The sequence below is a fragment of the Mirounga angustirostris genome, unplaced genomic scaffold (assembly GCF_029215605.1).
Source record: "Mirounga angustirostris isolate CCGP_5_RB_7025 unplaced genomic scaffold, mMirAng1.0.hap1 SCAF_5, whole genome shotgun sequence".
Lineage (NCBI taxonomy): Eukaryota > Metazoa > Chordata > Mammalia > Carnivora > Phocidae > Mirounga > Mirounga angustirostris.
The window spans coordinates 153,171,640-153,188,291 of record NW_026991713.1 but is presented as its reverse complement, the minus strand read 5'-3'; the positions used below and the strand labels follow the sequence as shown (position 1 = coordinate 153,188,291).

General features: G+C 49.3%; 1 protein-coding gene across 1 annotated transcript in view; it reads right to left on the bottom strand.

The window, feature by feature from the left end:
* The window catches only part of XYLT1 (xylosyltransferase 1), a 299,327-nt gene that overhangs the window by 78,606 nt on the left and 204,069 nt on the right, over nucleotides 1-16,652 (bottom strand). The window contains exon 4 of the mRNA XM_045875055.3: nucleotides 568-740. Coding sequence (XP_045731011.1) covers nucleotides 568-740 — 173 coding nt within the window. The remainder of the gene's footprint in view (nucleotides 1-567; nucleotides 741-16,652) is intronic.

Genomic DNA, 16,652 nt, shown 5'->3' with positions numbered 1-16,652 from the left:
CTCACGGCTCACTAGGCATGGGCCGGTGCCCAGGACTCTGCATTTTTATACAAGACTGAGGCATGTGGTCTGAGGATGACAAGCTAGGAAGTTTGACTGGGTCTAAACCTGGTGAGCATTTTGAGAGGTGGCATTTCTCCACTGCCCTCTCCTTCACAGGCCTGCTGTGAACAGGCATCCCCTTTTGACTTCTTGACGAATGCCATCATCATGTCAGGTCAGCAGACCAACAGAAACCTCTGGGCCAAGACAGCTCAGGGGTCAGGAAGCCTGCTGCAGGGTTTTGTAAATAAAGTTTTATTGGTACACAGCCATGCAGACTCATTTCTGTATTTCTCAGGGCTCCTTCCACCCTCCAGTGGCAGAGCGGAGTTGCTGTGGCAGGAGCATATACCTGCAAGAGCCTAAAGTATTTGCCATTTGGCCCTTTACGAGAAACGTGTGCTACAAGGAGAGGCCGCTGATCAGCCTACAAGCCCTGCCTGAAAGGGAGGCCAGCTTGGGGAAGAGCAGACAGACCGGCGGAGAAAGCCAGCAAGGGGCGACCAGGGCGGGAGGGGTCCTCACCTTGTCCACGTGGATGTAGTAGAAGTGGTCTTTGTGGTAAATGGCCTTGAACATGCGCTGCAGCTGCCGAGAGGCACGGCCGTGGACCACCAGGACGAAGGCGATTCGGACTGGGTTGGCCAGCATGTATTCCACCGAGTCCTCATCCCACTGCACGTTCTTGTTGGATTTGCCTGGGGGAAAACCCAAGAGACCACACGGGTGGGGTGAGGATCCCAGGTTCTTTGTAGGGGGAGGACGGGGAGTTTCTCTGATGCTTCATCTTGGGGACTCTCTGAAGGGCATAGTTGTCCTATGGGGCCCTGAAACCTAATCCAGCTTAAGCAAGCTTGTCCTGGACCCTTACGCTGTCCTGGTACATGTGTGGGGGACTCTGAGGTGCTTAAAGGCAGGGGTTCCCACCCCCGAGGAGCTTTAAAAAGCTGACGGGAGACCTAAGTACACGTATTAAGCCACTGAACAAGGCAGGAGGAAATGCGAGGTATCTCTGAACTGTAGGGGAAGGAGCAGTTAATTCTCAGCCGGGAAACAGAAGATATATACGAGCTGGTTTTGCCTGCCCTCTCCCTTCTCCTCCGAATAGCATCCTTTTTTTGTAAACATTGTGGAAAGAACAGATGACACCTACCCTCTTAAATTTTTAAGTTCACAGTACAGTATTGTTGATTAGAAGCATGATGTTGTACAGAAGATCTCTAGAGCTTACTCCTCTAGCATAATGAAAACGTTATCATCCAGTATTTTGGGGGGCATCATCCCCCTCCTCCATTCTCAGTCTCTATGGATGGGGAGGGTCTCCCTCCATCATCAGTGACAGGGAAGGTCACAGAGCTCAAGGCCTGGCCACTCAGAATGTTTCATCTCCCTGGCAACAGTCTGTATGGTTCGGAGGCGGACGTGTGACCCAACCAAACTAATTAGCCCAGAAGACAGAATTCTAGACTTTTGTTGGAATAACTCAATGAGAGGTTCCCTTTCTGGTATACATGAAACTGAAAGATTCTAAGAGCTCTTCTATCCCCACATGGAGGAAGATCACCTGGGAGGAAAGCGAACAGAGAGGAAGCAATGCCAAGGGATAGGATCCTAATGGCACCAAGGGATGGGATCCTAACGGCACCGTGTGAGTTACTCCATCGGCCCAGCTGGAGATCAGCCACCATCATCTCGCAGTTTTCTTTGAAAACCAAGTTCCTATATCAGACCCACCTGCATCCCCCTGGTTCCAGATGTCTTTTATCCTAGAAGTAGCCTTAAAGACTCCTTTTCTCCTCCTTCCCCTTGCAAACACTCGCAGGGCAGGGTTTCAAGGGGGGTGGGTACAGAGCTTATTATTGGCTTAGTTCATTACAGTTTTGACTAGAGATCTCCTGCCTCTCTTCAGCCTGATTTCCTTTGGGTCAAACCTGATTTCTTCTGGGTTCTAAGAATGTTGTCAGGGTTGTAGCTGCAGGTGTCCCAGGATGTCAACTTGGAAAACAGAGAACTGGCAGTGCTTAGTCTGGACGCCAGGAGATCAGAAGCCTGTCACCGGAAATTTAAACAGCCTCCAAATGAACAAGGCTCCTTCTAGGCTGTTCCAGACGACAGGATGAAACTAACATGGCTGATGTCCAAATCACATGGCATAGCCTCTGTGGCCTGCATGACCTGCCTCCTAAAGACCTCTGCACCCCGATTGCCCTCCTATCTACCCTGCCACCTGGCCTTCTTTCTTTTGCTTGAGCAAGTTTGTTTCTGCCTCAGGACCTTCTCACTGACTATTCCTGCTACCTAGATCTCTGCATGGCTGTATCCTCCTGTCATCAGTTCACAGCTCAGTAAAAAGCCACCTGCCTCCACCAGCCACATCGCTCTCTTCTACCTCACCTTAGCTTGATTTTCTGCATAGCATTTAATGCCATCTGAAGTTGCGCATCTGTTTACTTGTTAATTGTCTGAACACCCCACAAAAACATCAACTCCAAGAGATGGGGGGCTATTTCAGCCTTGTTTGTCATCGAACATACAAGGCTGTACCAGTATCTGGCACACATCTGGTTCTTGGTGAAAAAAAAATTATAGGAGGGGTACATATTGGTTTGGTACCGTAATAGTAACAATACATTCTATTGAGCACTGACCAGCCCTTGCCATCCATCATTGCACTCAATCCTCTCACCAGCCCTGCAGGATAGTGCTATTATCCCCATTTTGCTAATGAGGAAACCATAGCTTAGAAAGGCCAAGGGATTTGTTTGTTCAAGGTCAAACTGCTTTCATTGGTTCAGCTGCGATTCAAACCCAGGTCTGTTTCCAGACCCAATGCCCTTAAACACTAATATATACTACGTTACCATACCTAGACTTTGGAAAACTTGATAATAATTCTGCTTAATGAAATACCCTGTAAATTAGCTGGTAGGTAGGTAGGCACGCATTCGAGGGCTATCACAGGCATCACAGGGAGGATCCCTGTATCATGTGGGAGGCTGACTCTAGGTGGCCAATAAGATCACATCTTCTCATCCATCCGTCCATCCAAATCCAACCACCTCTCCATTGGAATCCAACCACCCATCCATCCAAATCCAACCACCCATCCAGCAAACCATTCAGCTACCCATCCAGCACAGCATTCAAAAGCTTATCATCCAGAAAACCAACCAACCATTCATCCATCCATCCATCCATCCATCCACTCATCACCTTTAAAACCATCCACCCATCCGCTTACCCATCATCCTCAAAGCAAATCATCCATGCCCCCACTCTTCCAACCATCTATCAACTCATTGATCCACGCAATATTAACTTAGCCTATACTACATGCCAAGTACTGTGCTAGGTACTAGAAAAATAAAATTTGGGGAAAAAATCCTTGCCTTTGAGAAGCTCTCAGCCAAATGGGGAAAACAGAAGACAATGGTCAATTGTTTTAGAACAGAAGTGTGTTCAGTTGCCCTGGGAGGGTGGGGAAGGAGTGAGCAATCTGCCTGCAGGGACAGAGGAGATCTCAGAAAGTTTAGCCCAAAGCTCTTGAGCCCATCTCTTCAAGTGCTCGCGATGGATCCCAGCATCTTAGGCTCCTTGGCTGTTCAATCAGTAGCTGCAATCCTGGCGATAATTATCATCTTGGCTCTGATTGAAGACAGACTGGGCAGCCACCAGAGAGGGTTATCCTAACCACCCTCTCTTCTCTTCAAACCAATCACAAATACACTGGGCTTTCTTGGTGATTATATGAGAAGGGCACGCCCAGGGGAATCATGTCCCTTTAAACACTCATGCAACTCTATCCATCCATACTTCCATCCACCCATCCATCCATCCATCCACCCACCCACCTACCGACCCACTCACCCACCTAGCATCCTTAAAACCTCCCACATGCCAACCCTGGACAAAGCCTGGAGTACAAAGACATGTAGGATGTAAGCCTGTTTTCACAAGTGGATTACGAATGGACTACGGAACGTGAGAATCTAAAGTAAAAAGATAATAGGTCTAAGAAAAGCTTATATTCTCCTTCCCATGTCTGCAGCCCAAAGGCAGGGTACTGATCGTCACCATACTGGTTTCGGCCTCTCTTGGAGACTCTTTATCAAACAAAGGGAGGAATGTTTAAAAACAACAGGTACTTAGTGCCACTTTTTTTGCACCTGGACTTCACTGGGTGATTTTTCAAAGGCCTAAACGTGGCCCACGACACCGTATCTTATAGGAAGTTCACTCTGTAGGGGCTCCTGCTGTCCCTCAGATCATACTGCTCATCCCTGCCCAAGGTCTCTGGGTAACAATGATCTGGAGTTCTTAGTGACTAAGGCTTATGGCGCCTTTGGAATCAGCCCGTGCTTTCTAGCTATGGGTGGGTGTCTCTTGCCAGGCTGTTGAATGAATGAATGTATGAAGGAAGGAAGGAATGCATTCTGGCTGCTCTGGTCCAGAGAAGCTGATGTCACTTGAAGGCCTGCTCGCACCAGCACTGTGCCAGATGGCGGGTGTGGAGGTGTTATTTGGCTGTGGGAGGGATGCGCTGTCAGGCTCCGAGGCTCAGAGAGGTCCACGTGTTTCCCCAGGGTCACACAGTAAGTGAGGACAGAAGCAAGGAGTGGAAGCCCAAATCCATTCCAGCTACTTCCACCTGCCCTCCAAGGAATCAGAGAGCAGGGAGATAGGGAGGTTGGTGTGAAGACTGTAGGCTGGTCTTTAGAGAGACTTGTGCCCTGAGGTAGAACAGAGCCTTCTGTAACTTTCTTAAAAAAAAAAAAAAGATTTTATTTATTTGAGAGAGAGAGCATGAGCAGCAGGGTGGGGAGGGGCAGCAGGAGAGGGAGAAGCAGACTCCCCGCTGAGCAGGGAGCCCCACGTGGGGCTCGATCCTAGGACCTGAGCTGAAGGCAGACGCTTAACTGACTGAGCCACCCAGGCGCTCCCTTTTGTAACTTTCTTTAGGGTTTTAGAATGAAGAGCAGATTCACAGACAGACATAGACGTGGATGCTTTCCTTCTGAAGAAAAGGAGCTGAGCACCAGGATATCAGGCACTGTCATTCCGGCAACTGAGCCTCCAGACTGCAAGCGTCCCTGGGTCAGACAGCTGGTCTGGGGAGTAGCAAAGAGAAGAGAGAACAAAAACCCAGAGTTCTCCTGGAGTACAGCTATTTTGAGAGGGGTGGGTGGGAAAGAACCAAAATATCTGAAGAAAGGAGACTCACACAGAAGGGCAGATGAGGGTGAGGGGCAGAGAGGGACAGACAGAAATAGAAACAGAGACAGACACAGAGAGGGAATGGGAATGCAGACAGACAGGCCTTGCTCACACTGAGAGAAAAACAGAAGGAGACCTGCAGGCAGCAGGACCTCCCCCTTACTCCCACCTACGGAGAGAGAATCACAGAGAGAGACCTACACAGAAACAATGAGAAAGACAGAGACACACACAGGTATAAATAGAGACAAATGCATGGGATCAGATACATATACAGAGGCAGCAAGAGACAGAGGGAAGAGGGGAGCCACCATGGAAAAGCCAGATCCACTCAACCTCAAACCACGGCAGCCATCCTTAAAAGCAAAGGCAAACAAAACCCCCGGAAGCTCAGAAGGCAAAAATGCCTCCAGGCCTTTCCTGCCATCCTCGGTCCTTCACACATCTGCTGCCCCCTCACCTAGCAACTCTGCCCTCTCGTGCACCCAGTGATGGAGCTGGCCCAGAGCCCCCACCCCCCAAAGTGGCAGGACGTGCTCAGGCTGGCTCCAGAAACACAGCCTAACCGCTCCCCATTCTGGCACACAGTAGGACCTCGATGCGTTTCACTGTACAGCAAGAGAGGGAATGAGAGAGCTTTGTTCCCGCATGGCGGCAGGGGAGGGGTGCCATTCAAAAGGGCTGAGGTTCACACGATGCCCTTTGCCTGCTGCCAACAACCACCTTCCTATTTGTGTTGCACACGCCCTGGCTCCTGTAACGACCTTTCCGGCAAGCTGCTCTGACACAGGGGTGGGGAGCTGGCGATTGACAAGAAGCCACACCACATACAGGGCGAGGACGCCCCTTGCCGGCGGTGTGGGGGGGAGGCCCTCCACACCCCGGCTGCGACTGCTGAGGCTGTGATCTGGAAAAGGCTGCTCTACCAGGAGTGGGTCTTCAGCAGACCGCGGCGAGATGGCCAGCACAAGCAGGAACGGGGCGAACATTCTCTCCAATGCTGCTGGCAGGGGTGGAAAGGGCCACAACTTTGCCAGCAGAGATGTGGCAGCAAGAATTACAGTTTTAAACATGCATGGCCCTTGACCCAGGAACTCCACCCCCAAGAATCTGTCCTAAGGGGAGGAGAAGAAAGCACCTCAAGTCTCTATGTACAGCATGCTCTTTGGCTCATTTATTTGTTCATTTGGTGTCTTGAGTGCCAGGCACAGTTCTTGTTATATTAGTGGACGTGACAGAATCCTTCCCTGAATGCTGCTTAGTCTAGTGGGTATAGAGCCAATAAAATAAGTAAGCAAATAGAAAATACAGTTGCATATAGTGATAAAGGCTATGAAAAAGGGAACAAAGGCATATTAAGGGAAGGGATTTATTTGACTATGGTGGCCAGGGAACACTGATGTGGGGATATGTGAACAAGCTCTGAATAAAATGAGGGAAGGAGCCAGGTCATTATCAGGAATAAGGAGGATTCTGGGCAGCTGGTATAGCAAGTGCAAAGGTCCTGAGGCCTCAACCTCCACACTGTTTATAATGGTCCAAAATAGGAATCACCCTAAAAGGTTTTATTAATATGTATTGATACAGAACACTGCCTATAATATATTCAGCAAAAGAGAACTCCTAATATATAATCCCTAACAATTTATAAGACATGCTTCCAAATATTAACAGAGGTTCATATGGTGACAGGACAGTTTTCCTTTCTTATACTTTTCTGCATGATCTGCATTTGGTAAAACGGATTACTAATGAAACAGAACAAAGGTGATGCTTATTGATAATTCTAATACCAACTGTTTCTCGAGTGTTGTTACACGCTAAGCAATGTCTGTATATGATCTTTTTCACTTCTAGCCAAACCCCTAAGAGAAGAGCTACTGTCCTATTATATGATTAAAGAAGCTGAAGCTCAGAGAAGTCCCACGGGAGGTGGCTGTCCTGGGAACGAAGCGCGTCTGTGATGCCAGAGCCCCGTCACTGCCGTGATGCTCGATAAACTGTCGCCATGACAAAAAAGAGGAAAATCTGCTCCTAGAAGAAGCACGTCGGTCAACTTTCAGCTGCAACATGGCTAACAGTGACATGCGGTCAGAGCTACGTGGGCCTTCACAGACGGAAGCCTAAATACTGCCCAGCTCCTAAAAAAAAAAAAAAACAACTACGAATTTCACCATGTAATCAGATGCCAGGGGCACAAAACAGAAAATAAGTGGAAGAATTAGAGTGATTAGGGATAGCGGGAGAAGCAGACTTCAGACCAACGTTAAAAGGCCAGGTTTGTGGGGGAGAATATCAAGTATATTTTTGGGATGCAGGTGCCAAGGCCAAGCAGAGTGAATCCCGGACAGCTCCACCAGTTACTACCTGGGCCATGTCCAGGCTGTTGCACAAATTCTGTATTTCTCATTATGGTCCTGGGTCAGGTAAGGACCATGTAACCCTCGGGCTCCAAAGAGAGGGTGAAGATGAAGCTACCTTGCAAGGGTCACTGTGTTGTACAGACGTTGTGCTGTTGGTAATGACCTTGCAGGAAGACCATCTGGGAGGAGAAAACAAGGTGGAGGGCCTTAAGAGCATTGCCTCTGGTTGGGCAGACCTTGGACAAGTTATGCAAGCGCTCCAAGCCTCAGTTTTCCCGTCTGTAAAATGGGTATGTTATAATCACAGCCTCTGGAATATTATGCAGCCATCAAAAGGAATGAGATCTTGCCATTTGCAACGACGTGGATGGAACTGGAGGGTATTATGTTGAGTGAAATAAGTCAAAAAGAGAAAGACATGTATCATATGATCTCACTGATATGAGGAATTCTTAATCGCAGGAAACAAACTGAGTGTTGTTGGAGTGGGGGGTGGGGTGGGAGGGATGGGGGGACTGGGTGATAGACACTGGGGAGGGTATGTGCTCTGGTAAGCGCTGTGAATTGTGCAAGACTGTTGACTCTCAGATCTGTACCTCTGAAACAAATAATGCAATATATGTTAAGAAAAAAAAAAAGAAGAAGAAGAAGGTAGGAGGGGAAGAATGAAGCGGGGGAAATCGGAGGGGTAAACGAACCATGAGAGACAATGGACTCTGAAAAACAAACAGGGTTTTAGAGGGGAGGGGGGTGGGAGGATGGGTTAGCCTGGTGGTGGGTATTGAGGAGGGCACGTTCTGCATGGAGCACTGGGTGTTGTGCACAAACAATGAATCATGGAACACTTCATCTAAAACTAATGTTGTAATGTATGGGGATTGACATAAGAATAAAAAAAAATAAAAAATAAAATATAATCACAGCCTCTGTGTCACGCGCACTTTCGTGTCTAGTACCGAGCACAGTGCCTGGCATGCAGTAAACGCTCGATGAACAACAGTGTGCTCGTCGTCGTTGGTGTTTGTGTCATTATCTTGATGAGGCTGCTCCTCCAGTGATCAGCGCCAAGCTTGGTTTAGCTAATGGGCCCAGCTCCAGGTTCAACCCCAAGACCGCTCAGGCTCCCAAGGCTGTGCACACACTGTTTGCAAGTAAACATCCACAAATGGAGTTCTCCTCCATAGCGTGTGCCCCCGACCACAATTAGTAACAAATGTTACTAATTATGGCAATGATCCTTTTGCCCTGTATACAACTATCAAATCGTTACACCGTACCTGAAATTAATATGTTGTCAATTATCTCTCGATTAAAAAATAAACATAAACACAAAAAAATCTATGACACTGCTCAAAAAATAGCCCCAAACCCAAACCAACCAATCAACAAAAACCAAATTCAAAGAAGTCACTTGGCCGGAATAATTATTCCACCAACGAAGCCCTCAATTCTATTTATACTCCAAAAGGGCCTCTTCTGCCTGCGGCGAGGGGATCGGCTTTCTGACTTGCTTCCAACTAAGAGGGTTGGTTGGGTTGGGAAGGGAGAGAAGTGGAGACAGGGTTGTGTGCACACGGGGTGTAAGTTGGTAGGCTCCAGGGTGGAGCGAAATCAGCTTCCTACTGCCTGGGAAGCCATGGGCTACGGTCAGCCTGGCATCCAGCTCTGCCTCTTCCTGGTGGGGACTTCGGGAGGACACGGTTCCTCTCTGACCATTGGTTCCTCCTCTATCAAGTGGGGATGATCATACGGTTGTTCCATTTCTAATTTTTTGAGGAGCCTCCATTCTGTTTTCCAGAGTGACCACACCATCTTGCGTTCCCACCAGATGAATGCTGAGGACATGATGCTAGGTGAAATAAGCCCCTCATGGGAAGTGAAATACTGCACAATTCCCCTCGTAGGAGGTATCCAAAGTAGTCACCTGCAAGGTATCAATGAGTGGGATGGGGGCCGCCAGAGGCTGCGGGTCGGGGGGATTACTAACAACGGCCATGAAGTTTCAGGCAAGCAAGACGAGTAAGCTCTAGAGACCCGCCACACAACACCATACCTTTAGTCAACAGTATTGTGCGCTTCAAGATGTGCACAAGATGTGGAGAGGGTAGATCTCATGTTAAGTGTTCTTACCAAAATAGGATAAAAAATGTACCAAAAAAACCCTAAAGAGGGATGAGCAATCCATCCCTGACCCTGCTGGGTTGTGCAGTGATTCATGACTGTGGATTGTGGATGGGACGCGGCTTCACACTGGAGGCAGGCACATTGCATGGAAGTGGGATTCCTGTCACTGGGAGGAAAAACCTTGACATGTTCTAGGTTCCTTGTTGGATTTAGGTGGAGGTGCCTTTTTCCCCCTGGGAAATTTCTATGCAGAAGTTTGGTGATGAGAACTTGGGAAGGAGGGTGCCTGGGCGGCTCAGCCAGTTAAGTGTCTGCCTTTGGCTCAGGTCATGATCTCAGGGTCCTGGGATTGAGCCCCGTGTCTTGAGCCTGCTTCTCCCTCTCCCTCTGCCACTGCCCCCTGCTCATTCTCACTCTCTCTCTCTCTCTCTCTCACACACACACACACACACAAATAAAATGTTAAAAAAAAAAAAACAACTTGGGAGATGCCCAGTGCCCAGAAAGAAATCCTGCTCTCAGTGGGCTTAGAAAGGTGGCACAGTGTTGTGGCAAGTGCCCAAAAAGCGACAAGTCTGGGTTCAAATCCTGCTTCTGCTGTGATCCAGCCAGGGGACCCCGGGCGAGTCATTTCCCTTCCTTGATCCCGCTGATCCTTATAGCATGATAATAATGTCTATGTAAACTGAACACTTACTATGTCCTAAGCACTATCCATTCATGGTTTCATTATTTAATTTTCCCAAGGCCTAAGGAAGCAGGTACCAAGATTGTAATCCCCAGCTGAGGCCAAGGGGATACTGAGGGAGTGATGAGAAGTCACATTCTCTGGAGAGTGAACAGCCCAAAGACAAACACTCAGGTCTGCCGGACTCCAAAACCCCTATGTTCCTCTACCAGATGAGGGAGATGATGTTTCCATAGTCTGGGAGTCTAACCTTAGAGAGTGAGCGCCACTGCATGGAAAGCTGTCCTCTGAGAGTCAGGTTGGCTTCCCCGACTTCCCACCCTCCCTCTCTCCCTTTCTCTTTCTCTTTCCTTTCTCTGCTTTCCTTTCCTCTCCTCCCCTTGTTTCTCTTCAGCTTAAGGTACAACTGACATGTAAAATTTTGAGATACTTTAAGTGTACATTGTAGAGATTTGAAATACACCGCACAAGGATCCCCCCACCCATCTAGTTAATTAACACATCCATCACCTCACATATTTATCGTGTGTGTGTGTGAATATTTAAGGTCTACTCTCAGCAAATTTCAATCATACAATATGGTGTTATCAACTACAGCCACCATGTTGTACATTAGCCCCTCAGAACGGATTCATCTCATAACTGGTAGTCTGCACCCTTTTACCCACTGCTCCCTATTTCTCCCATCCCCTAGACCCCGGCAGCCACTTTTCTACCCTGTTTCTATGAGTTTGGCTCTTTCCTTCTCTCCCTCCCTCCCTCCCTTTCTTCCTTTCTTTCGATTCCACATCTGAGTGAGATCAGGCAGTATTTGTCTTTCTCTGCCTGGCTCATCCCACTTAGCATAACGCCCTCGAGGTCCATCCACGCAGTCACATGCGGGATTCTCCTCCCTCATCCCTCTCAGCTGCATACAGACAACACATCAGCTGGGTGTTTGATAGCTGTCAATTCCCCACGGCCAAGGGCAAGTTTCGTGTTTTTCTGGGACATCAACACTACCCCTCTGTCCTGGCCTGGCCTGGCCCAGAGCGGAGCTCAGGCGGGAGGCCTTGGTGAACGAATGGTTTCTGACTGATGGATCAAGCCTGACAGCCTCGTCCAGGTTGGGGGCTGGGGAGGCCCACATGGAAGACGCAGGTCTGAGCTGCTGTGCATGCCTGTCTCCACTCATCCAGTGAACCGGCGGAGGGCTGGGTCCCTACCCTTCCTCAAGGCTTTAGGGCAGCGTGGCGACCCTTGCCGAGGAGCTGGGAGAATGCCCAGCCGCCCTCCAGCCCGGGAGCTGCTGATTCAGTGCCATCCACCAGTCTGACCGAAGGAGGAGTGAGGGGAGAGAGCATGCAGCGGGGAGCATGAGTCGGGAAAGAACACAGTTGCAAGGAGAAAGCCGGCCAAGGCTAGCAGCCTTCGGGGCTCAGGACCCTTTCCCGGCAAAGCCATCCTTGACCCTCCCCTCTCCCTTCTTCGAGTCTCCCGCAGGCCCTCCAAGCATCCCGCACTGCTCTGTGTAAAATTGTGCCCAAACGCACATAACATTTACCACCTTCACTCTCCTTAAGGGCACAGTTCCGTGGTGGTAAGCCCGTCCACACTGTTGTGCATCACCATGACCCATCGCCAGAACTTTCCATCTTGCACAACTGGAATCCTTCTCATTAAACCCCAACTCCCATTCCCTCTCCCCCCCGCCCCCAAACCCCAGGCAACCACCGTTCCTTCGGCCTCTATGAATGTGACCGCTCTAGAAATTTCATATACGTGGAATCGGCGAAGAGTTGTTCTTCTGTGACTGGTTTCTTCCATTTAGCATCATGTTTTTAGGGTTCGTACATGGAGGAGCGTGTGTTCCATTTCATTCTGAGGTTGAGTTACTCCATTGTAAGGACAGACCATGTTTTTCTTTTTCCACTTACCTGCTGGTGGAAAGGTGGGTGTGTGCCCACCATTCAGTTCCTGTGAATAATGCTGCTATGGACTTGGGTGTTTACGTATCTCTTTGAGACCTGCTTCCATTCTTTTGGGTATATCCCCAGAGGTGGAATTACTGGATCATATGCTAACACTCTCTCCTTCCCTCTATTTTTGAGGAACCCGTCCCTCACCTCACTCAGCCATCCCATGTAGGGACTCAGCCTGAATGCACCATTTCCTCACAGGGCAACTGGCCACTCTGTGCCTCAGTTTCTCCATCTGCCAAAGAGGGGGCCAAGGACTAAAAGCTATAACCCAGGCAAATAAGGTCATGGAGCCCGTCAGAGCAAGAACCAGCTGTCGAGCCCATGGGGGGTGACTCTGGAGCCCTCCCCACCTTGAACTGAAACCTGTAATTATTACAGTGGTGTCCGCGACTGAACCCGGAAGACTTCACAGATAGGGTCCCTACACATGACGTCAGAGTTCCCCAAGGGACAGGACGTCGAATGGCCCTGAATGTCAGGGTGGGACAATGATTCCCTTTCCAGTTCTCACCCAGCCCTCTGATGAGCCCACCAAGGAAGCCTCAGGTCAGCGCAACCATGTCCTGGGCAGCACTCACTTCCTAAACTTCCTTTGCCAACAAGGAGGGACAGGCCCACAGGGCTGGCATCTTTGGCAGGCAGTGGGAGTAACCAGCTAGCGCTGCCTACCGCTGGACTCATCTGTGTGGGTCTGAAAATAAAATTGACTTAAGTAAAAATGAAAGTGAGTCTCTTGCAATGAAAACGTTACGAGAATAATAGGGCAGGTGGAACGTGGATATGGCAAAATCATGGAGACGGGAGAGGTGTGAAGGAAGCTTGAGGAATGTTAATTAGACTACACAAGCTTGCTTCCCGCCTGGGACGTGCCGAGTTTGTTGAACAAAACGAGGGAAGGCAAAAGCCAGGTACAGACTGATGCCCAAGCAGCCCCATACGTCATGGAAGGACTCACAGGTCCTTCCTACAAGGTTGGGTTCCCGGCTTCAGGGAACCAGGAGGTTTCTAGGGTAGGCTCTCTGAGGGACCCTCTTCCTGCTAGGGAGAGTGAGCCACGGGTCCGCTGAGAAACACTAGCCTTCTGATTTTCACTCCAATTTGTGGAGCACTTAACATTCATGAGGTTCTTTCATAGGCTTTGACCTCTCACAGAAATGCTGCACATGGAAATTATCCCCATTCATGGATAACTGTCCTGGGATCAGAGAGGATAAGGAAGTTGTCCAAGGTCACAGAGCCAGAAGGTGGACAGGAGATTGGGGTTCAAGTGGCTCCGATTTCAAATACTGTGCTCCATGTCCAGATTTTGCCTGGCAAGGACCCCGGCTTCCCTAAGGCCACTGGGGCTCCCAATGGACCCAAAGGGGTTTCTCAACCTTGGCATAACTGATATTTGGGGCCAGATCATTTGTTGTGGGAGGTGAGGGCCATCCTGTGCACTGTAGGATGTTTACTCGCATGCCTGGTGTCTACCCACTAGATACCAGCAGCACCTTCCCCAAATATCTCTGTTCACTGACAGATGTCCCCTGGGAGAAGGGGACAAACTCACTCTCCACCGAGCAATACTGCTCTAGAACAGAAGTTCTCAAAATCTGGTCTTTGATCAGCAGCATCAGCAATACCTGAGAGCTTGTTGGGAATGAAAATGTCAGTCCCCTCACCCCTTCCGACTCTACAACTCTGGGGTTGGGGACCAGCAATTTGCCTATCACTTAACAAGCCCTCCGGATGCAAGCTAATGTTTCAAGATCACTAGCCTAGGCTGGTGATTCTTAACCCTGGGCCACACATTAGAATCACCTGAGCATCTTAAAAAAAACAAACCCAACCCAACCCATGCCTTGGCTCCACCCCCCAAAATTCTAATTTAGTGACATGGGGGGGGTGACAGTACTGGCCATTTTTTTTTTTTTAACTCCCCAGGGGACCCGATGCGCAGTCAGGGTTGAGAACCACATTTTGGATACCTTCTTTTCTTTTCAAAAACCATGTCTCTCCAGGTGTAGTTCTACCCAGCCCCATCTCCGGGTGCCACCTTAAATCCCCAGGGCCTCCTGCTAGAGACCGAAGGCCAGCTCACTGTTATTTTTCTCCCACTCTGAGAAAATGTCTCCCTCCACCCCTGACCAAGCACTCAGGAAATGTTCCTGCTCACTGATTTTTTTTCCCTCCATTCAAGTCTGGAGTTATTAAACCACAGCCCATGGCTGAACCGTCTTATTGATTTTATTGTCGAGAGCCCTGGGATATTCTAATGATGTACTGCTCAATAAATGGAAACTGGTGGGATAGATATTGATGGCGTATGGTACATTTCGCCGCAATTCACTGGGTCCCAGTCACTTTGCCTGTTACACATCGGCTGTGAAAATGCGACGCTTTGTCCCGCAAGCTCTTGTCCATCCTGCTGATGTTACCTTTCCCATGAGTCAGGAGGAAAGAGCCCTGATGGTAACAGCTACTACTGAGTATTTCTAAACAGACAGTATTTCATTTATTTCTTATAGCAGATCTTTGAGAGCGGTGACCTGACCTGGCTGCCAATACACTGGGAAACCGAGATTCAAATCTCCCTTCGTCAGCCTCTAAAAGGAGGGCTTTTAACCTCTACTACGCTAGAACTGTGTTCCCCACCCCCAAATGCGTATGTTGAAAAATTAATGCCCAAGGTGATGGTATTGGGGGCGGGGGGGCTTTGGGAGATGATGAAGTCATTAGGGCACAGTCTTCATGAATAGGATTAGTGCCCGAATAATAGAGGCCCCGGGGAGCTCCCTTGCCCTTCTCCCAAGAAGGGGAAAACGGCTGTGTATGAACTAGGAAGACGCCGGATCTGCGGGCACCTCGATCTTAGACTTCTCAGCCTCCAGGAGTATAAAAAATAAATTTCTTTTCTTTATAAGCCACCACGTCTGCGGGCCTTTGTTATAGCACAAAGGACTAAGACAGCCCCCATGCAAAGAAACTACGGCTTCTTATTGTACTTGAGCAACCTTTCAGATGGTTTCAGTACAGATGAGTATTTCACCTATTTTTTCCCCTTCTTAAGCATAGTGTTTCTCAACAAGGATTACTGGTATTTGAGGAGAGACGATTCTCTGTTGGGTAGGATTGTCCCACGGATTACAGGACATTCAACATCGTCCCACCAACTGCCCCTTCCCCTCGGCCTTTCCCAGCGCCCCCTAGAGGATCAGTATGATTGTGGCTTGAGAACCACTTGTCACACTGGGAGGCAGATTCTCGGCCAAGAGTCTGACGCTTAACCGACTGTACCCCCCAGAGGCCCCTGCCCCCTGTCTTCTATGTGCTCTTCTTAAATTCCTGATCCAGAGACTTCATGAGCATAGAAAAAATACAGCGTTCTCCATGGGGTGGTTTGATACTCAGCTCCTGTGACACACTGTCCTGGGACTGGGTAACAGAGGAACGCGTGTGCCACAGAGAGCCTTGACTTATGAGGGGCAGACTCCCCTGAAGAGAAGACAGACAACTAACACATACGTATTCCCCAGACCACTTCCATGATATGAAGAACACTCAGTGGCGGCCATATTACTGTCACCTTAAACAATGACACGTGAGTGACTAAATTCTAGTTCTCCTCTCCTTTTCCCACCGCCCTCGCCCCGCCACTCTTTCCATGAAGCTGCAACCGAGTTTAATGCCATCAAACCCCTGCTTCTGTTCCTAACTCTGCTGGGGTGCCCTCCCCTTTTCCTAAGACACCAGCTTGCCGTGAACCGAACCGTGTCCCCCACCTGAATTCATATACTGAAGCCCTAACCCTCATGTGACCATCTTGGAGAGGGGCCCTTAAGGGGGGGAGGAAAGTTACATGGGGTGATAGGGGCAGAACCCCGGTCAGATGGGATGGGTGCCCTTGTAAGAAGAGACAGCAGAGAGCCTGATTTCCCTCTGCCACGTGAGGAAGTGTCATCGGGAAGAGGACTCTCACCAGCACCCGGCCACCGGCGCTCTCATCTTGGACTTCTAGCCTCCAGAACCATGAGTAAACAAATTTCCGGTGGTGAAGGCCTCGAGAGCTGATTAATATGCTACTCAAAAAGATCAAGGGATCCGTTTTTTGGGCTAAGATCGAAGAGCTCCAGGCTGAGTAAGGAGTTGACTGGGCAGGCGGGGACGGGCAGGTGTCCCTGTGCGGAGGGGACAGCATATGCAAAGGCCCGTAAGGAAAGACAGTGTCGTCAATGACACAAGAGGGAGGAGGGCCAGGCTGGCTGCCCCACAGATGCC